The sequence below is a fragment of the Rhineura floridana genome, chromosome 11 (assembly GCF_030035675.1).
Source record: "Rhineura floridana isolate rRhiFlo1 chromosome 11, rRhiFlo1.hap2, whole genome shotgun sequence".
Taxonomy (NCBI): domain Eukaryota; kingdom Metazoa; phylum Chordata; class Lepidosauria; order Squamata; family Rhineuridae; genus Rhineura; species Rhineura floridana.
The window spans coordinates 23,859,538-23,882,444 of NC_084490.1; the positions used below are offsets into that span (position 1 = coordinate 23,859,538).

At 42.3% G+C, this 22,907-nt stretch overlaps 1 protein-coding gene across 1 annotated transcript; it reads right to left on the reverse strand.

Moving 5' to 3' along the window:
* Positions 1-223: 223 nt before the first annotated feature.
* Positions 224-19,587, reverse strand: LOC133366787 (serine protease 27-like). Its single transcript, XM_061590272.1, has 6 exons — positions 19,530-19,587; positions 15,244-15,264; positions 11,607-11,769; positions 7,126-7,394; positions 4,132-4,301; positions 224-454 (listed from the first exon to the last, which is right to left on the reverse strand). Exons 1-6 carry the CDS (start codon positions 19,585-19,587, stop codon positions 224-226), a joined length of 912 nt encoding a protein of 303 aa, XP_061446256.1.
* Between the last annotated feature and the right edge of the window lie 3,320 nt (positions 19,588-22,907).

Genomic DNA, 22,907 nt, shown 5'->3' on the forward strand with positions numbered 1-22,907 from the left:
TGAATTATGGACATTAAACATCACCACTATCAAATTTTTAATTTTTTTAAAATGTGTAACACAGATGTGCTCAAATTAATCAGACGGCAGTGGGAGAAGGTTCCCCAAATCTCTACCCTATAGCACACAGACTTTCTAGACATTTCTCAGCAGAGTCCAACCAGCACCCTGCGTATTCATGCAATTAGCTGGGAGGTTGCAGATAAGCAAAGAGATTGGCATCTCACAGGAAGGACAGTGCAAGAGACATCAGGAGGAGTGTTACAGCAGGGGCATTGTGCTGTCCACCATGGTTCACATTGGATATATGTTCGGAGATCCAATTGGCATAGAAAGACACTAAGGTGTAGACTCCGGGGTGGTTAGGTTCAGCGCAGCCTTCTCCCCAACTCACAATCCCAGCCAGGACCCAAGCTGCATCACACTTGCAAACCAAGGGTCCTCCGGAGTCACCCTGTGGAGAGAGATGGGAGTTAGCACATGGTTATGGCAAGCCTTCAGAGATTTGGGATACTGATCAGACGAGGAAATTGGAATGAGGTTTCAAATGTCAACCATGCATTCATTAGGTGGCCTTTGGCAAGCCACTGTAATACATGGAGTATGAAAGGATTGCCAAAATAATTTAGCCCTTTTCATGCACTTCATACGCATGAAGAGGGTATGCGTGAGAGGGCTAGTGGAAATGCATCTGCTGGCCAGGCCCCCATGTTTGCACCCAGGGCAGCCATGCCCCTGCTAGTCATGTATTTGGCCTTAGCATGAAAGGGGCCTACGTGTATATATCCAGAGTTTCCATCCACAGCGAGAGTACCTTACATAACACCTCTGTATACATGTGTATGGACCCCCTTCACAACGAGGCTATATGGGGGGGCACAATTGGTATGTGCACCAGCATAGATGGGATGTGGTCAGAGGGCACAATTCCACACTAGCCCCCAGTCATGTATAAATAACCTCTTCACACATAAGGAATGCTTGAAGGGGGCTTGTATGTAAAAAACATTGAACATTTGAAAGTGCTACATATGTATAACCTTTTACTATATCATTAGAGTCATTAAGTTCAATTGCAGAGGAATTGTATAGGAAGCCAGCAAAATTTACACTGGCCTTAAGCCAAAATCCTTTCAGGAGTGGGGCTACAGCTGACTGAGCCAAGTATGGTAGAGGGAAAACAAGGCTTTCAGAGTTTGACTCAAACCACCCTTTTAGTCACATCTGCTGGGTTCCTAGGTCATGTGACCAAGCTGAAAGATTTTGGAATAGGGGTTAGTCTCTCCTGCCCTGCACCCTCCAAACTCTCACTACACCTTTTTTTCAGGACATATCCCAGCCTTGGCTGAGCTAGCTGAGCTGGGATGGAGGACTTACACTGGTGTGTCTCCAGCTCAGTCGGGAAGAGGACCTATACCCAGCATAGACCTGGCTAAGCCCAGATTCAGCCGGTGATCCACCTATTCCAAACCCCTCTCGTCCTGGCAGATCTTGGGTTTGGATAGCTCCCTAAAGTAGAAACCTGGGGAAGATTGTGGCCCTCCAGACATTGTTAAACTACAACTCCCATCATGTGCGGCCATGCTGGCTGGGGCTGATGGGAGTCCAATAACATCTGCAGGGCCACATGTTCCCCATCCCTGAATTAGATTAACTCATTTAAACAATTTTGATGGTTTAAAAAAGGTGCCCCTAATTAATTAATCTACTCCTTTAAAAAAAAATTATTCATAAAAATTGTGGATGACATCTTAGAAAAGGCATTCCCTCCTGTATGAGAGGGGAAGGGGTGTGTGAAATACCTCTCAAAAGATGAAGCCTATTGTGGCACATTTGTGTATCATCTGAAAATAAAGTAGGCTCTTTCTTTAGAACTAGTGGTTTTGTCTCATATGAAAATAAAGACGAAATTGATTAATCAGCCATTTAATTGCCCCAAAGCCACATGATTGTTGACTAAGATTTCACTTTAATGAAGTGACAGCTGTTTTTAATTTATTTTCCCTTTAGAGCATAGGGTAGATTCAAGGATTTAGAGATGCCATCTATCAGGGAATCAGGAGTTGGTACCCTGTGGCCTAATTTCATGCCTCCAAGCAGGATTTGAGCACAATAGCTCTCTCCTACTTGTGTTCCCCAGTAATTGGTATACAGACGCAGGAAACCTCCGATGCTAGTATACAGCCGCCATAACTAAGGATGGATGAAATCTGTCAAGGTTGGTTTCCTTCAATTTCTCATTTTTCCAATTTTTAGCTCCACATTCCCACATCAGGTTGCTTTTTTAAAAAAGTCATTGTGAAAATTCCTTAGGGATTTTTTTTCTTAGAGTGCACCCTTTTGTATGCCAATTTACACATTTTTGCAAGAATTTTCCCTAATATATAATCCACTTTATATATTACTTTCATCAATATATGTATTTTCATGCAGACTTTCCCACAGAGCATACATTTGACTACACGTTATTTGGCTTGAGAACTGCATTCACAAAGTTCAGAGAAATGCGAATTTTGATGGATGGCTGCATTTCAGTTTCTGTATTGTTTCTGGAAGTGCAAATTAGATAGCTTTGCATTAAAATCTGAACCAAACCCCCATTCCTAATCATGACTAGCAGACATTGATAGCCTTATCCTCCATGAATTTGTTTAAGCCCCCTTGAACGCCATCCAAGTTGAAGGCCATTGCTACGACTTGCGGTAGAGAATTTCCATAGTTTTAACTATGTGCTGTGTGAATTTCCTTTTGTCTATCCTGAATTATCCAGCATTCACCTTCATTGGATGGTCTCAGGTTCTACTATTCTGAGGTGGAGGGAGAGACTTTTATCTCTGTCCACTTTCTCCATACCATGCATAATTTTACACACCTCTATCCTGTCACCCTACCAGTTTATTCTTGGCTCTAGTCCTGCCCACTTTGACTCTGACCTCACAGAGTGCTGGTACAGGTTACCCCTGATAGATTAGCTCTGAGAGAGTACAGCCCTTAACAAAAAGAAGCCGCTTGCTGACCCCTGAGCTAGATCAAGGTGAGAAAGACATGGTTTGGAGTTCCTTACCAGGGATGGGTAAATCTATCCATTTTGGTTTCTCTCAGTTTCTCATTTTTCAATCTTAACTTCATCCAGACTTGGACAAAACCATACCCCCTGGTGGCCTATTCATTGTGCAATTTATACATAAGTAGAGCTACAGGATAGTCCTTCTAGGACATTGTCACAAATTATATTCTGTACAACGTCCTCACATTTCAGCCAGTTACCACATACCATTTTCCTTCTGGAAACAAAAAAACTACCAAGGGCATAAAATGTCCCAGAAATGCCTTGGGGTATATTTACTACCCAGCTGATGTTAGTGAATTGGGGTAGTAACCCCCTCCCCATTGTTTTTTCATAGAAAAATGGTCAGGGACAGGTTAACAAAGAGCACTGGAGTCAAATGCACAGGAACATTGTACCTCTTCTAAATAAGTGTGTTCTGACTCTGGGTGTTTAGGTATTGTCAAGCACACTTCTTCTGACACCACAGATGTAAATGTTATCTGGGATCAAGATATCGGCCCACCATACATTGCAGATCCCATTGGGGTAGAAAATACACCCCCAAAAATAGTGTGAGGTTTTTCTAAACATTGGATGAAGGCTGTCAGCATTTTAGTGTGAATTTATCCTGATGGACACATTTTTGCATGCAATTTTTGTTAATACATACATTTTTGCAAAGCAGCATCTCCTAACATAATTTTATTTTCACGAATACCTGCATTTTCATGCACACTTTACCATGGTGCGTGCCTTTTATACCTATGGCTTGGCTGGAGAATTGCACTGCAAAATTTGGAGAAGTGTGAATTTTAAAGGATAGCTGTGTCAGTTCAGAAAGTGCAGGTTAGGTAGAATTGCCTTTAAATGCAAACTGAATTGATTTTCTCCCCTCTCCCTATTTTCTTTACACATTATTCATTTAACAATGCAATTAGCGCCCAGTCTCTTCTCTTGAGACTGGGAAGACATGGACAGAACTTCCCTTTCTGAGTAACAGTGTACTTCTGAACAGTCGCTTTTTGCCAATAAAACTAGGCCTAGCAACGGTTCTATAAAGAGTAGGTTAGGGAGCATCTTACGCGGCAGGAATCCTTCCCACCTTCTGCGTACCCAGCGCAGATCATATCATCCTTGACAGGATCCTGGGGCAGGCCTTCTGCTGGGGCACTGTTAAAGAGTGAGTTGCATGTGTCTCGGTCGATGAGTGGCACCTCTAATTCCTGAAGAGTTTGTGGAGCTGGCAAGTTGTCTGTAAGAGAGACAATTAGAGAGCTGAATTGCATGGGATGCATGGGCAGGAGGCTTTGGGTGCGTCATATGCACTTAGATACTTTTAGCAGCGAGCACACAGCGGATGTGCACTCGTCCCACTTGGAGCATTTGGACCACCCCAGCAGCACTTTTGCTGGAATATAACGGCTGGGAAAGGATAATTTCCCCCAGAAACTGGAGTTGAGCCTGCATTCTGGATCTGGAACCAACCTTTTCTCCAAAATAACAGGCTAAGCACAGTTTTTTTTGGAAACAGCACAAACATCATATGTAGTTTGGCCCTCAAGAATCTAAGTCAGCCTTCCCCAACGTGGTACCCTCCAGATATTTTGGATTACAATCCCCATCATCCCTGACCATTGGTCATGCTGGCTTGGGCTGATGGGAAATGTAGTCCAACACATCTGGAGGGTGTCAGGCTGGAAAAGGCTAGTCTAAATGTGAACAAAGACCTGCCTCATCTCTTTTCCTCACCTCCAGCTTGAATCTGCCCCCACCCAGTGACCCAGCAGTTTGTGTTTGTAGAGAACTGGGCAGAAGAATTTGGCAAGCAGACTGGAAGGATGTAGTCGGTGAAGTTCACTGCAGATGTCAGCTCCACTAAAGCGATATCCCCGCTGGAACCGTCATTGCCATCAAAGTCAGGGTGAGAAATTACCCGTTGCATGCGGAATATCATCAGGTTGGCAGAAGGATTCATGAGTTGATAGGCCCCCAGTTGCACATCATACTGGTTGATATCACTGGAAGGGTGACAAACAAGAGATTAACCTCAAAGCCTATTTTTGTTGGGACGACCAGATCTCATTAATTTATGGGACGAGGTCCAGCCGACGAAGGTGGGACGGATTTTTAACAGCAAGCTCTATCTGATAAAGCGAACGTTCACCTTATCTTCTAAGAGAGAACGCACTAACAGGCAAGCACCCTTCTTTCTATATTTTTCTTTTACTTGACTTAAATTGTTGCTGTTTAAAAGAGATTTGCCAGATTGATCAGTTTTTGACATCTCACTGGGGAGCCGTAACTTCTCTCTGCTACGCACTAATTAATAGCTTATCTCTGTTTTTGTTGCAAAAAGCTGTCCTGGATTTGCATTCTAAAGATATACACAGAAGAGGGATTTCTATTCCAGATTTTTATTTTGAAAAATATTATACTGTTTTGAGACTACTCTCTTTTTGGTCTATTTTATTTTGACGAATCTGTTTCTTGACGATTGCCATTAATTGTTTCGATCCTGGGAACTGCATTTTGTTTACTTAACTATTGGAGAGATAAGGCTGTCTGCTCTGTTTATACTGTGATGTCACCAAGTTTGGAGTATTAACCCAATTGTTGCTGAAATAAGAAGTGGTTTTCCTATATTTTTCTTTTAAAATGGCAATTAAGAAAGTGGCTGAAAATCTGGAAATAACTATGTTTCAGAAAATAATGGATGAGATTGAGATAATGAAAATTGAATTGAGTAAAATGAAGCAGGAGATTAAAGATATAAGGGTCCCTGTGAGAGAGGTGACCCTGGAAGGGGTCCCTGTGAGAGAGGAGACCCCGGAGATTGGAACAGGGGTCCCTGTGAGAGAGGTGACCCTGGAGACTGGAATAGGGGTCCCTGTGAGAGAGGAGATCCCGGAGATTGGAACCAACGTGGAACAGGAACAAGATTTGGAGTCTATGGACTTTAGAAATAAAATCTATTGTTTGGAACTCAATGTTATCTCTGAAGAAATGAATGAAGATTCTAGAGATAAAGTTATCAATGGCATGGATAATCTTCTGGACTGGAATGATGTGATGGAGCCCAATATAGAGAAAATCTATGGAATTAACTGCAGCCATGTGACAATGGAAAAACTTTTAAGAGATGACCCAGTGTATTTTGAAAAAAAGAACAGAGATATGATTTTACAGCAGTATTTCAGCAACCTATTCAGAATGGATGGCAAGAAAATATTTGGGATAGAGGTAATCCCCATCAGACTCTTACTATATGACTATGGCTTTGACAGCAAGATTATTATGGAATACTGATAATGGAAGATTGGATATTGAAATTACTGGACTTAACAAGACTACTGAAGATGGAAGATGGAAAATGGAACTAATAGAGATAATAGAACAATGGCTACTGAAATTATTGAACCTAACAGATTCTGATGTGATGGATTAATTGAAATGTTTATTTTGACTATGGTTATGACAATAAGATTATCATAATTAGTAATGAGATGGATTAATCGATATGCTTATCTGGAAAAAAAAATTGATAGATATATTTCTTAAAGAATTGAAACCTCTCTTTGACTTTTTGTGGAAAGAATAAAGTAATGTTTATGAGATTTGATGATTAAGTAAGATAACTACTGGAGGAAAGTGATTTTATAATATGACTTAAGAGACAGGATTGTTATATATTATAGACTTATAACTGATTTGATCTTTGACAAATGGGAAGTCAATATTTTACTCTTTATTTTTTATTTTTGTTTTTTTTTTTCTTTTTTTCTTTTTGTTTAACTATTTTTGATTTTGTTTTTTGTCTTTGAATGTTTTATGATTTTGTCTTGTATGTTTTATGAAAATCTGAATAAAAATTATTGAAAAAAAAAAAAAGAATCTAAGTCAGCCTTCCCCAACGTGGTACCCTCCAGATATTTTGGATTACAATCCCCATCATCCCTGACCATTGGTCATGCTGGCTTGGGCTGATGGGAAATGTAGTCCAACACATCTGGAGGGTGTCAGGCTGGAAAAGGCTAGTCTAAATGTGAACAAAGACCTGCCTCATCTCTTTTCCTCACCTCCAGCTTGAATCTGCCCCCACCCAGTGACCCAGCAGTTTGTGTTTGTAGAGAACTGGGCAGAAGAATTTGGCAAGCAGACTGGAAGGATGTAGTCGGTGAAGTTCACTGCAGATGTCAGCTCCACTAAAGCGATATCCCCGCTGGAACCGTCATTGCCATCAAAGTCAGGGTGAGAAATTACCCGTTGCATGCGGAATATCATCAGGTTGGCAGAAGGATTCATGAGTTGATAGGCCCCCAGTTGCACATCATACTGGTTGATATCACTGGAAGGGTGACAAACAAGAGTGAAATGCAAGAGAAGCAGGGAGATTTGGGTTTCTGTGAGACCACAGATCCTATCTTGCTGAGACTAGAGGCAAGACTGCTTCATGTCTTTGAGCTGCCATGCTGATGATGCCTACTAACAGAATACATCTTTCAAAAATGTCATCATTGGTATGCATGTAACCTGTGTCCATCTCTGCTTTCCTCCAATGATACATTTTCCCTGACAAGGGCTTGGTAGGATATACCATGTAGGGCTGGCCCTATCGTTGGGCAGAGAGAGACAGCCATCTCAGGCAGCAGATGCAGTGGTAGCTGCTGTTCCTCCTGGGCCCTCAGGTGTTAGAGTTGTGTTTGCCTGTCCTGAGGTCCTTGAGCTAGCATGTTTACTTAGGTATAGTGGAGGAAGCTATCCCATTGGCTGTGTTGTAGGAAGATTCACCAGCTTGTCCTGTTGGCTTCAGTACGTGGACTGGAGGGGGCGCCCTTCACCTCAGCCAGCAAAATATCTTGGGCCACCCTATCCCCTGACACCAAGGTTCCCACATAAAACAGGTACTCAGAAGTGCTATCGTTTTTTGCAACTGGGTTATAAAGACCGGCCTCCCTCCTTCCCTCCAGCTTCGATGCTCAGGTCCTCATCATACAGGAGGGCTTGGAGTAGGCTTGTGTGGAGCTTCTTTTCACTTCTGCCAGAGGAAAGAGGTTTCTGTGGGTCTAAGTGAGGAGATGCTATTTTTGGCGCTGCAAATAATATTCTGTAAATAATGTTCCCAGAGTGCAGGGCATGGAACAATGGGCTCAAGTTACAAGAAGCCCAGTTTTGACTGAACATCAGGAAAAACTTCCTAACTATTAGAGCGGTACGACAATGGAACCAATGACCTAGGGAGGTGGTGGGCTCTCCAACACTGGAGGCATTCAAGAGGCATACCTGTCGAGTATGCTTTAAGTTGGATTCCCGCATTGAGCAGGGGATTGGATTCAATGGCTCCTTCCAACTCTACTATTCTATGATTCTATATAGGGGGAAAAACCTTCAAACAATTCCTCTAATTGTTTGCATATTTATGGAAAAGTTTGAATTTCTTTTCACTATCTCCACTGATGAAAGCTCTTGGTTTTATGGAGTTTTGAAGTACAAAAGCATTGCATTTTTGATTTTTCAACATCACATGCTAAAAATTAACCCAAATCTCAAACTTAATGAGTTCTTTCTTTTTTTAGAAAGCAACCCTCATTAAGTATCAAAATTAGAAAGTTTTCACAATTAAAATTATGAAATTCTAGCTCTTTTCCTACCACACTACATGGAAAAGAAGAATTAATCAACAGATCAAATATAGAATTCTTTCTTCCCACCTTTTCCTGCTTTAATAGGAGAGGAACTTTGAAACGAATATGGGATAGCTCTATGTTTGCACCCTAAGGCAAATTCTCCCCCAGCTCATCCTTTAACAAAGGGATTTGACTAGCTAATATTAGACTGTTCAAAAGAGAGGTTTGAAATGATAGCTGTGGTCACATGCAAGGACTAAGGCTGTGCTCTACCCCCAACCTCCAAAAAGCTCCAAAAAGACCTCTCCAAACTGAGTGAATGGGCAGAAAAATGGCAAATGCAATTCAATATAAACAAGTGTAAAATTATGCATATTGGAGCAAAAAATCTTAATTTCACATATACGCTCATGGGGTCTGAACTGGCGGTGACCGACCAGGAGAGGGACCTCGGGGTTGTAGTGGACAGCACGATGAAAATGTCAACCCAGTGTGCGGCAGCTGTGAAAAAGGCAAATTCCATGCTAGCGATAATTAGGAAAGGTATTGAAAATAAAACAGCCGATATCATAATGCCGTTGTATAAATCTATGGTGCGGCCGCATTTGGAATACTGTGTACAGTTCTGGTCGCCTCATCTCAAAAAGGATATTATAGAGTTGGAAAAGGTTCAGAAGAGGGCAACCAGAATGATCAAGGGGATGGAGCGACTCCCTTACGAGGAAAGGTTGCAGCATTTGGGGCTTTTTAGTTTAGAGAAAAGGCGGGTCAGAGGAGACATGATAGAAGTGTATAAAATTATGCATGGCATTGAGAAAGTGGATAGAGAAAAGTTCTTCTCCCTCTCTCATAATACTAGAACTCGTGGACATTCAAAGAAGCTGAATGTTGGAAGATTCAGGACAGACAAAAGGAAGTACTTCTTTACTCAGCGCATAGTTAAACTATGGCATTTGCTCCCACAAGATGCAGTAATGGCCACCAGCTTGGATGGCTTTAAAAGAAGATTAGACAAATTCATGGAGGACAGGGCTATCAATGGCTACTAGCCGTGATGGCTGTGCTGTGCCACCCTAGTCAGAGGCAGCATGCTTCTGAAAACCAGTTGCTGGAAGCCTTAGGAGGGGAGAGTGTTCTTGCACTCGGGTCCTGCTTGCGGGCTTCCCCCAGGCACCTGGTTGGCCACTGTGAGAACAGGATGCTGGACTAGATGGGCCACTGGCCTGATCCAGCAGGCTCTTCTTATGTTCTTATGTTCTTAACCTCTGGTCAGAAGAGGGAACTGTAGGGAAGTCAGTCACTCTAAGCTTCCTGACAGCAGTAGGCCAGAGTAGATCAGGTGACACTCCCTGAGTGCTATAAAAGCTTGCTGGCTGGTCTGACCAACCATTCTTGCTGGCTACAGGCTGCTATTGCTGGGTTTTACAGGGGCACTGCTGCACTCAAGCTAAGAGGCTAGAGATTCAGGAATCAACTCCTTATTCACTATACCAGCAATATATACCAGCAGGTAGCTAACATGGTGCCCTCCAGATGCTGGGGATCACAGCTCCTATCAGCCTAAATCAGCATGACCAATAGAGAGGAATGGTGAGAAATTTAGCTCAAAACATCTGGAGGGTGCCATGTTGGCTTCCTCTGAGCAAGCCTAATACCCACACAAAATCCTTCTATTCCAGGAGTCAGGTGATCAGGAGGAACCAATAACATTCCGGCTTCTCACTACATAAACCCCAGGGCCTGCGTTACACTTCTGCATCACCACATCAGGTAGGTAGAGGATAGTAGGGTAGCAGATACCAAATCAGGAAAGATCAGGTGACACAAGAGGCCAATAGCATTGAGTGACTGGAATGAACTATTTCAGTTTAACAAAGTTCACTGAATTAGTTCAAAAAATAAATAGAAATCTCTGAACTATACCTGAAAATACTTCTCATAGCTGCTGGTTGAAATGAACATGAATTCAGTTTGTTTTGGAGTAAACCTTCAAACAGTTTCTAGTTCGTTTTCTGGTCCATTCTCTTATATTTTTTTTTACTCTTTAGACTCTTTCAGCTTTTCAGCTTAAAGAGTATAATTATTGGGGAAAAGAAATTAAACTGTTCACATTCCATGGTGTGTGTTCTGAAGTTTTCTTTGCCTTCTTTTAAGTACAGTTCATTCTTCAGCACAGCAGCTTGTGACATTCTGAATGCTTTTTTTTTTTTGCCAAGAATAATTTGGATGAACTTGAACTACAGACTGATCATGAATCCAAACTATTTTGTTTTGTAATGGGATGAAGGCGAACCAGAATTAGTTCCTTTTTGGACATACTGAATTTGAACTGGAGCTAATTCTTCTTAAAAATGAACTTCCCAAGCTCTGAGAGTGTCTCACCTGATCCTAGAAAGCTACTGATTTGGGCCTGGCTCCTCAATCTGAACAATTTACTGATCAGGCCTAGAGAAAGTTTATTTTATTTATTTATTATATCCTGCCCTTCCTCCAAGCAGTAGCCCAGGGTGGCAGTTGCTCTTGCACTGCCAGTCCCTATTGACTGCCTGCTTCCTGACTTGCCTCTAGACCTGAAACTCTTTTCCCCTGTGCCTGCTCACCAGCCATTTTCTCCTTCTCCTCCTCCTCCTCCTCTCTTTACTCTTTGTCACCTGCCTGATACTAACTTGTTTAGGCAAAGGCACTGGGTAGTTATCTGGTAGGCACAGAATATCAGCCTGGCTATGGTCTGAAGGCACATGAGGCCACCACATTGCTGAAGCTATGCAGGTCTGGGTCTGGTTAGTGCCTGGGTGGGAGACGGCCTGGGAACCACATGTATGCTGTCTTAGGTTCTGTGATGGAAGAAAGGTAGGGTATAAATGTAAGAAAAAAAGTAGTAAATGAGAGAAAGCGGTATAATGGCTTCCTAGTAACATGTATCAGATACTCACTTAGCGACACAGTGAGCTGCAGTCACCACCCACTGCTCGGTTAAGAGACTGCCTCCACAAATGTGCTTCTGGTTCTCCCAGATGCTGACTTGCCAGGGCCATGACCCATCGGAGGCTGGTTGCCCTCCAACAATTCGTGGGGATATCACTGGCTGCCCACAGACTGTGAAGAAAAGAGAGGAAAGGACAATGGGAGATTGTAACCACCACAAACAAAATTCCTACAAGGCAAGAGGTGAAATAAAAGTCTCAGTTTGACTTGGCTCGTGAATATTCGTATGAGAATTTTAAAGCAACATTTCCGATGGCTAATCCTCCTGTATTCTGTGGTATTTTTTTTCCTAGCAAGTTTATATGTAATATTTGCAATGTGATCCCATGCGTGTCTATCCAGAATAGGGATGGAATGATCTGTCAGTTTCATTTCTCTCAGTTTCTAATTTTTCTAATTTCTAATTTTTCTAATACTAAATTTGGTTGGATAATGGAACAGACCAAGGAATTTCAGAAGAAAATCCCCCTGTGCTTTATAGATTACAGCAAAGCCTTTGACTGTGTAGATCATGAAAACCTATGGAATGCTTTAAAAGAAATGTGGGTGCCACAGCATCTGATTGTCCTGATGCGCAACCTATACTCTGCACAAGAGGCTACTGTGAGGACAGAATATGGAGAAACCGATAGGTTCCCCATCAGAAAGGGTGTGAGACAGGGGTGTATTTTATCACCCTATTTATTTAATCTATATGCAGAACATATCCTATGGAAAGCAGGATTGGACCAAGATGAAGGAGGTGTGAAAACTTCAGGGAGAAATATCAATAATTTAAGATATGCAGACGATACCATACTACTAGCAGAAACCAGTAATGATTTGAAACGAATGCTGATGAAAGTTAAAGAGCAAAGCACAAAAGCAGGACTACAGCTGAACGTCAAAAAGACTAAAGTAATGACAACAGAAGATTTATGTAACTTTACAGTTGACAATGAGGACATTGAACTTGTCAAGGATTATCAATACCTTGGCACAGTCATTAACCAAAATGGAGACAATAGTCAAGAAATCAGAAGAAGGCCAGGAGTGGGGAGGGTAGCTATGAGAGAACTAGAAAAGGTCCTCAAATGCAAAGATGTATCACTGAACACTAAAGTCAGGATCATTCAGACCATGGTATTCCTGGTCTCTATGTACAGATGTGAACGTTGGACAGTGAAAAAAGTGGATAAGAGAAAAAACAACTCATTTGAAATGTGGTGTTGGAGGAGAGTTTTGCGCATACCATGGACTGCAAAAAAGACAAATAACTGGGTGTTAGAACAAATTAAAGCAGAACTCTCACTAGAAGCTAAAATGATGAAACTGAGGTTATCATACTTTGGAAACATAATGAGAAGACATGATTCATTAGAAAAGTTAGTAATGTTCACCGCCCAGAGAGCTGTTGCTAGTCGGGCGGTATATAAGCTTAAACAAACAAATAAATAAATAAAAATAAATAGTAATGCTGGGAAAAAGAGAAGGGAGTAGAAAAAGAGGAAGGCCAAAGAAGAGATGGATTGATTCCATAAAGGAAGCCACAGACCTGAACTTACAAGATCTGAACAGGTTGGTTTATGACAGATGCTCTTGGAGGTTGCTGATTCATAGGGTCGCCATAAGTCGTAGTCGACTTGGAGGCACATAACAACAACAACAACAAAAAAAATTTGGTTCATATACTGTATCTGCAGTAATTTGCAATCTTTTTTAAAACCCTCATGAAAAGTCTTCAGTGTTTTAGTGTGAATTTCTCCTTATATACATTTTTGTAGGCAGTTTGATTCATGTACACATTTTTGTAAGCAATTTATTGCAATTCAACATTTCTGTATGTTATTTTCAGCAGTATATTGATTTTGTGCACATTTCCCTCTAATATACATGTTTTTGTAAACACTGCTTAGTTGGAGAACTGCATGGCAAAATTCAGGTAAGTGCAAGTTTTGAAGGATAGCTGTGTTTCAATTTTGATATTGTTTCAGAAAGCTCACATTTGATAAACCGGCTTTAAATGTGAATTGAATCATATGTATCCCCCATCCCTAATCCAGAGTTAAGCCCCATTGTATTTGATGGGACTTACTTCTGGTGTGAATAGGACTGTAGACTTACTGTCATATTACTTTTTTCTGAACAAGACGTTAGGCCCAGTTCTAGGTATATTTTCTTGCAGGAAAGGTCACATCTACATCACACATTTAAAGCACTCTTATACCATTTAAACAGTCACAGATTCCCCCCAGGAATATTGGGAACTGTAGTTTGTTAAGGGTGCTGACCTCAGACCTACACTTCCAAAGCACTCTGAACAAACGACAGCATCCAGGATTCTCCATGACTGTTAGAGTGGTATAAGAGTGCCTGAAATGTATGGTGTGGATTAGATGTAAGCCTCCCTTTGTTCAGGGGGCCTTCCTGCCGAGTAAATAGCCATAATATTGGAATGTTCTCCAGCTTGAAATCTGTGAGGCTCCTGACAGAAATAGAGGACACTTTTGTTTCAATTGATTTTTAATGTGTAAGAATTTGTATTGCTGCCAGTTTTAACTTGTAGCATCTTCTAGCTTTGCTGTTGTTAGTTTTGCATTTGTTGTTGCTTTTAGAAATTGGATTTTTTTCAAAGGATATTTTTACGGTTCTACATCTCTGAGCACATTTCATAGTTGAGTTGAGGATATATAGAATAATAATAAATGTTATGTTTTCACATGTCTGTCAAAAGCAAAATTCAGAGTAAAAAATGAGAAATAGCTACACTTGAAATTTCAGACTTAAACTTTTGAAAACTCAGCTGGAGTTTGAATTTGTGACATGCTTTGTTCTATCTTGCCTTAAGAACCTATATTCAGATTCTATAGAAGAAGCAAACTTGGATAGCTAAATGAACTCTTTCTGGAAGAATGCAGCCACACCTACGGTCCCATCTGCACTATACATTTAAAGCACTATTATACAGCTCTAAACAGTTATGACTCCCCCCGCAAGGATCCTGGGAACTGAAGTTTGTTAAAGGTGTTGAGATTTGTTAGGGGCTCCCCATTCTCCTCACAGAGCTACAATCTCCAGAGTGGTTTCACAATCAGTCCCTCTTCCCAGGGAACTCAGAATTGGAGCTCTGTGGGGAGAATAGGGACCTCCTAACAATTCTCAGCACCCTTAACAAATTACATTTCCCAGATGCTTTTGGGGAAGCCAGGACTGTTTGAAGTGGTATAATGATGTTTTAAATGCACAGCTCAGATGGAGACTTGTTTTCTCTGGCTGTATACTTGTAGTGTGCTAGATTCAGCATAATATGGGTTAATTGTGTCTCTAAAGCAGCTTTCCCCAATCTGTGGCCCTCCAGATGTTGTTGGACTATAATTCCCATCATCTATGACTATTAGCCATGCTGGCTGACCTAATGGGACTTGGAATCCAACAACATCTGGAGGGCACCAGGTTGTGGAAGACTGGGATCAGAGGTTGGACTGGATGACTTTAAGGTTGGTACCAGCCCTAAAATTTTGAGAAGCTCTGCCCTTGTTTAATCATCCTCACTCCCTCTGGCCTGTGAAATTTCTGTACGGAAATTGTTTCCAATATATTACATACCTGCTTCTGAGCTAGCAACACCTGGGGAGGAAAACAAAAAGAAAAGATATTTCAGATAAGAGACAACACACAAAACCCAGTTGGTATTGTTAGGTCCAAACCCAACATGCAAGCCGCCCTGTCTACCCCAACTCGCTTATTACACCCGGGAAGAGTGCGGAGTTGAGTGCAAATGAACCCACTATCAGAGATCAAGTAACACGAGACAAAAACCTTTGCAAAGGGGACCCAATACTTACAAGCCGAAGCAGGTCAGCATGGGAACCTCGTTTATTGGTGTTCAAGGGTTTATATAGGCTTACCCCGAAGTCTACAATATCGGGTTCACGTCATAAAATACAAAAGAAGCAATTGCTAACTGTCATAGCTTTGGGGCATATGTAAGGAGGTAAAGGGGTACAGGGGGAAGGACAAAGTGGAAACATCAAGACTATCTCTTAGACTCCATGTCTGCATATTTCGCATGTCCTTGAGATAAGCACTATGCAAGAGCAGACAAAGGCAACTATTGAGGGGAGGCCCAGCTGCAACCGGGCGCCCCCTAAACCAGACACAGATATGGCATTATTCTGCTTACATATCAAAAGGAGTGGTACAAGTCAAGGATATGAGGGGCATTGGAATAGCGTTTGACATGTCTATGCAAGGCACATTAGCAACAATAAGCAAGGCCATAAGCATAAATGTGATACAGGAATGCATAGTAGGGAAGTTTCCAGCTTAAACCGGCTTTTATTATGCGAGCCACTGGAATGTAGGTAAGGGTCAGGTCACCAGGAAATAAACCGACATTTTATATTAAAAGTCAAATAAAGGCCACTTTGGTTCTATTTCGCGTTTAGCCCAAGCTGGTTTAGATAGGACAAGTGAATTATAGTTTACTGGCACTGGGTTTTCCAGTTTACCCCTAACAGTATGTAAATGCAAAAGAAAGAGACTGGTTGGAAGCTCCCCCCAATTTTGTTAAAAAAGTAATGCTGCTGACAAATGGGCGTGGAGAGGGGAACAATTGGCACACCCACCTATAAACAGCAAAGGAAAGCACCTACATGAAGGAGGGAAGCAAAGCCAACATGTATTTTTCTCCCCTTTTCATATTATCAGTGGATTGGGTTAGTACGGATTTACAGAGGGAAAACTGCATAATAGATTCTGTTTGCAGGGAATGTCGTGAACCATGCAAACACACAGTAAACCACAGTGTAGATAAGCTCTGACAAAACCTCCAGCATATCTTAAACACAAACCCTCACCCATTCTCTCCTCCCAACCAGAGAATCTATCACCCAATCAGAAACACTCACACCAAACACTCCCTCCCTAATGTTCTATTTTACCCTCCCCTCTCTACTTACCAAATAAGGGCATATATTAACAAATAAACATCAACAGAACCTGGATAACACATTTACATAGTCTTGTGATGTCACAGTGACATCAGGGCTTTAGCTCTGGAACCTGCTTTTAATGTCCTGGAACATGTCAGGTAGGATAGGAAGCCAGCTGCTAGCTGTGTAATATATACATTCTTCAATGCTGCTGCAGAGAGGTAGATTTGCATTCAATCTATGGGGGGTTCCACATGGTGGTTCATTGTGGGCTCGTGTTGCTAATGCATGCAAGTTTTGCAGAACCCGCGTGACATTGTCCTCCTCAAAATGCTATCCTATGCCCCCCTTTAATCTAGATTTAGTGCTTTTTAAAAAAACACACATTGCATTTTTTGTGAAATTGTAAATCTGGATTAAACAGGAAAATAATATGGGGCGGCATTTTGATGAGAATAATATCATGTAGATGCTGTGCAAGACTTGTATGCACCAAGGCCACAATTAGCTACCATGTGGAGGCACTCTTAATATAATGAATATGGTCAATATTTTACACAACCAGTTAATTAACAATTATAACAACGAACAACCCTGCTCATCCGCTGATGCATACCCAAACCACTGGGGGATGTGGGGCATGCTGTTGTTGCAAGTTAAACTGTAGTTTCATATTCTCCAACTGCTCCTGTTTTCCAGGGATTCTCTTTTCTGGTCCCTGTCCCTCGCAGATCACTCTGCCTATTTGAGCTTTCTGTGGATGCCTTATTTAGAGTTTCATTAGTCTAAACTGCTAGCGTTGTCATCTTTCAGAGTTTGACTCCCTCCCCAGAGACTCTAGAAGTAAAATGAAGTAGCTACAACTTGGTTGTCCAAATGGCACTAATAAATCACTGCTGTTTTGCTACAAGCGAGTGTGCCATTATGGGGCCCATCTTGCATAAAGCCATTGATTTTCCATGTTTAGTTATTGGTGGAACTGCAATGGACTTTCCACACCATGAGTAGAACTTTGTTTTTTTCTTCTTTGCCCCGATCCTACTGTTTCCTGCCCACACAGTGGGATGGGATCCTGATGGGATGCATCTGTAATTCTTCCCTCTCCTCCAGTTCCTTCCATCTTGCCCACATAACTAGTTGTGTTTGCAGTGCATTTAAAAAAAATTCTCACTGGAATTCTGGTATTTCAAAACATTGACATTCAGATTAGCCGAGGCCAGTCCTCCCCTCCTCTTTATTTAGGGGAAAAAAGATATACCACTTTCCACCACAAAGTGACCCCAAAGCGGATTCCAAATATTGACAACAGCAACATTAAAACTCATCATAAAAAATCAATTTAAAAACTAATAATAATACAACAACAAGCAAAGTATCATGATACCAGCACCAACATTTGTTACAAGTTATCTGAACCAGTGAAGGGCGATAGATAAAAAGACAATCTATTTTTCCCTTGCTAATTCCTTCTTAAAAAGAACGACTTTCCCTGCCCCTGGCTTTAGTTCCTTCTTTTTCCATCTAGGTAGAATTGGTGTGTGTGAGTAATGACTCTATAGGCCACATATATGCCTGTACTCAGAATGGCTTTTTTCCTGGTAGTAAAAAAACCACAAGTTTCTTGCTTCTTTCAGCCACCATTTACTAGACTATTCACTCCTGCACGTAACAGTAATATATTCCAAACTCCAATAGCTCCAACCCCTTGATCATTTTGGTTTCCCTTTCAGCTTTACAATATCCGTTTTGAGTTGAGGTAACCAGAATTGTATAGCATTCCAAGTGTGGTCACGACAGACATTTGTATAACATTATGATATTGGTAGCTTTATTTCAGACCCTTTCTGATTGACTCCTAGTATGGAATTTCTCTTCTTCACAGATGCTGCACACTGGGTCAGTGTCTTTGCCATGTGCATTTCGGTGCTTTGGCCTCTCTGAATTGTTATCATGTGTGCCCGCATGCTCAGTGCCTAGTTCTGTCCATTACTCCTCAGAGCATAGTCTACAAAAGGCTCAGACGATAGAAACTTTGCTGAAGCTAAGCTGGTCTGGGTGGGGTCAGTGCCTAGATGGGTAGACCACTTCATGCAGTCTTTCGTTCCATGGAAAATAGGAGGGGAACTGAATAAATAAAATCCTGAAAATAGAGGTGCATTCCTTCCTCTCTTAATCTATCAGAAATGGTGGTGGCTGGTGCCCATCGGGACTGGTGGGGCCGAAGGCAGAGAGCCCGACATTAGATGGAGCCAGAGCCAATGAGAGGCAAAGCCAACTAGTTTTAGCTTTGACTCCTCTTCCCTGCTGAGTTCTACAAGGGCAACACTGAGACTAAGAAGGAGGAAGTTGACAGACAGTTCCACCCCCTGGACTGGTTTTAAGGAGCAAGGAGGCAGGCAAGTGAGGGGCAATGCCCTAGGAGCCCTAATGCACCAACCTCCACTGATCAGAAACATGAACACATTCATAAACAGAATAAGGCTGGGTTTTCAACACACACACACAGAGAGAGAGAGAGAGAGAGATGGCTCACCACAGTTTTGGGTAAAGTGCAGCAAATGTGTGCCAAAACCCACTTCAGCCACATATAATGCCCAACTTTCTTCACTCTGGGCGCCTCAGTGAACGTGCAGAGTATCTCCTACCACTGAATATCCACAACTGAGTCAACTCCCCATACATTTGGGATAAAGGGGAAGGGTGAAGATATGACACTCCAGAAGCCCCTACACCTTTTCTTTTACATATTAAGCCCAGGAAGACGGAAATGGGAGAAGAGACCTCTTTGTTCAGGCTTGCCAGAAACTCTGCCTCTCTGCTTCACCTTTGACTGTGATTGCTGAAAGACAGCCTTTCTAGACCCCCCTCCTTTTTACATCCCTTGAAAATGCAGGAAACTTAGGAGATTGATGGCCACGTTCATGCCCACCCCCAATCCCACCCCTTCCCACCAGTCACCTTTTAGCACAGCCAGTTGCAGCAGCCCCAGCACCAGCGAGGAGGGTACAACTGGCATAGTCCTGCTTCTGTAACCCTTCCCTGAAATGTCCTCCGGATAGTTCTGGTCCGATCCGTTACTAGTAAAAGCCGTTTTACTTCAATCTGAGTTATTTGTGCTGTAACATTTCTTATCAAAGGTGATAGGGCAGGGCTTGTGGCATTTCCTTTTCCTTGAACGCACATGAGTCTCCCTGAGTCTTGGGTGTGGGGATGCAAGGTAGAACTTCCAGTCCTCCGAGTCCTGCAGCAAATCTCTCTCTCTCTCTCTCTCTCTCTCTCTCACACACACACACACACACACAAATCTGAGTCCTCCCATCTCGCCAATCTTAGTTCCAGCTTCTGGGCAGAGGTCCTGTGTCTTCAAAACAGCTACATGGAAGACAAACATTCCACACATTAGCATTAAGATGTCGGGTGGTTGGGCATAGCCTCACCTGTGGAAACTCGACCTGCCCCGAGAGGCTGGCAGGCATGAGGATATTCTGGTGGGGCTGCCTGGCACCCCCTCCTCCCATGCCCCCTACACAGTTTCTGCCCCCACACATTTGGCTTGATGCCTGAATAGGGCTCAAGTTCTCATGCAAACTATACCTCAGTGGCTGCTGCTTGTGAAAGAGCAGGCTGTGTAAGGATGATGGGTATATACAGCAGAGAGGATATACACCTCCAGCCCTTCAGAGATTTATGAACAACAACAACAAACCAATCACAAGACTGATACTCTAAAAATGGTCTCATCTCCCAAACCATAAATAGGAACGAAACAGAGACAATGATTTTCTAGGGACAAAAAACAGGGAAAATACTACTTCCCTCCCATAGCTGAAGTAGACTTCATGCTCCTTTCCTTTATACTTTAATTGCTATTCAAACGTAAAATTCTGCATATCTGTTTTGTGGTCTCTTTCTTGGCTGTGGAGCTAATGAGGTTTAATATTCAATCCAAATATGGTGCTTTTAACCTTTGTATAGAGAAACTCCTGAGCAAACTGCTTCAATAGTGGGAGTTGATTTTGGAGTAAGTAAGCCTGTTAAACCCAGTGTGGATGACACCTTTTCGACCACCCTTATACGTTTCAGACTGCTATGGAACTCTGCCCCCAGTGCCTCCCCTCTGCAAGCAGACATGCAACCTTTGCTAGACAGAGTACCCTACCTGGTTCTTTCTGGACCCACCTGGAAAAGGTTGTATTCCACAGAGGGCAGTTGATCCCAGAAAGGAAGCGGGAAACACCCTGTCACCGAGACTGCATTGTGCCTTAATCACTTCAAATAAGCACATTTGCTTCCTGATTGGCACAAAAGGACACCATCATTTGTTTTTTGCTTTACTTTTAAACTGAATGTCAAGTGTGTGAGTCAGTCAGCATATGCAGAGTGCATTTTTAAGTGCACGACATTACCTCATATAATGGCTGCGGGCCTATCTAGCGGAAGAGTCATCTGAAGGGTGACAGTTCTCCAAGGTCTTCGGGTCGAACGTGCAGCCATTCACACAGCAATTGCAGGAGTGCAGAGGGAAGGCCCTAATGTTAGGCAGATTGAGGGGGCTTATTCAGGTGGCAGAGGCTGGGACAGTGGGGCAGCAGTGACGGCTCTCCTGCCATTCTTTCAAGCATTTGATAGTGTTGCATCAACAATACAAGAAGAGCCTGGATCAGACCAAAGGCTTATGTAGTCCAGCATTCTGTTCCCACGGTGGCTGACTCAATGCCTATGCCAAGGTGAAGCCCACAAGCAGGATATGAGGATAATAGCCCTCTTCCACTTGTGTTCCCAAACCCCAGCCCATTCACCAGATAGTAATGCAGAGGCAGAAGTATATTTTGCTGAATAAAGTGATTTTGCCCTCTTATGACTGGTTAGATTCTGCAATATATAGTTCATTCTAGGGAGCTAGATGGATTTCTCTTGAAAGTTTCAGTTCCGCTCTGTTTATAATTTTTCCAGAGTTTTCAGTTTGCCACATTTTTTAAAAAAAATCAGCATGAAAATCTGTATGCATTTTCAGTCATGCACTTTTGTAAGCAATTTTGCCTTAATAGAATGCATGTTATTTTCATTAATACACACATTTTCACACACATTTTCTCCTAATATACACATTCCTTTTGGTTGGAGAACTGCACAGCCAAATTTGGAGAAGTGCTAATTTAGGAGGATGGCTGCATTTTAAGTCATGTATTAGTTTGGGAAGTGCAAGTTCAGGTAGAGTTGCATTCAAACAGGAACCAAACAAATTTGGTAAGTAAGGGCTTCACAGTTGTGGAGGAGATGTGCTCAGATGCAGGACTTCATACAAGTATGTAAATCCTGGAAAGAAATGTAACATTAAAGTGTGGGGTATTTCTACTTTTCTTTTACTTATGAATAACACTGTGGGTAAAATGTTTACCCTTTCTTCTTTCAAAGATAGTAGGATCATTAGGGATCAGAAACCAACTGGCACCAGATCCAGTTGGGGGGGGGCATCCCAAACTGTGCAAGAAAGCAAAAAGCCTGTACATATCAGGGCTGAGCAAGGTCCTCCAGGCCCCCCCGCCTGGTAGCAGCAGCAGTGAAGGGGTTAAGAGTGCACTGTGTGGAGTTTGAATGGCAGTGTCAGCAAGTACAAGAACCTCACGGGCCTGCTGCGGACAGTGGTGGATAACAGAGCTTGGAAAAATTACTTTTTTTGAACTACAACTCCCATCAGCCCAATCCAGTGGCCATGCTGGCTGGGGCTGATGGGAGTTGTAGTTCAAAAAAGTAACTTTTCCAAGCTCAGAAAAAAGGAAATAAAATATGAGCTTCTTCTATCCAGACTGGAGTTGGTGACCCTGCTGGGGCCCTGGCATTTGCCCAAGGGTACTGTTTACTGGCACCAGGCCTGGTACACATATTCTGTGTGTGCACACTGAATGCATGCAAGGAAGAGGCAGAGAATCACTCTGTATGTGTCACAGGGACTTGACTATTGGTCAAAGAAAAGGTTTAGAAGCATATTGAAAAGCAATTCCTACAGACGCAGACTGGGATACGGTCTCAACTAAAATTCTTCAGTAGGTGCCAAAAAGATAACAGAGATGATGCATGTCTAATATTTAAGGGGAGGGAATTCCAAAGGGTAGGTGACACTACACGAAAGGTCTGTTTCCTATGTTGTGCAGAATGGACCTCCTGATAAGATGGTACCTGCAGGAGGCCCTCACCTGCAGAGCGCAGTCATCGACTGGGTATACAAGGGATAAGATGGTTTTTCAGGTATCCTGGTCCCAAGCAGTATCGGGCTTTGTACACCAAATCTAGAACCTTGGACTTAGCCTAGAAGCTAATAGGTAGCCAGTGCAATTC

Bases quoted from the DNA above. Each gene is read 5' to 3' on its own strand.
- LOC133366787 (XM_061590272.1), bottom strand. From the start codon at position 19,587: ATGCCAGTTGTACCCTCCTCGCTGGTGCTGGGGCTGCTGCAACTGGCT. The intron at 4,302-7,125 runs GTGAGGAAAAGA...TCTCTCTTACAG, and splicing joins GGGGCAGATTCAAGCTGGAG to ACAACTTGCCAGCTCCACAA. The intron at 455-4,131 runs GTAAGATGCTCC...CTCTCTCCACAG, and splicing joins GTGGGAAGGATTCCTGCCGC to GGTGACTCCGGAGGACCCTT.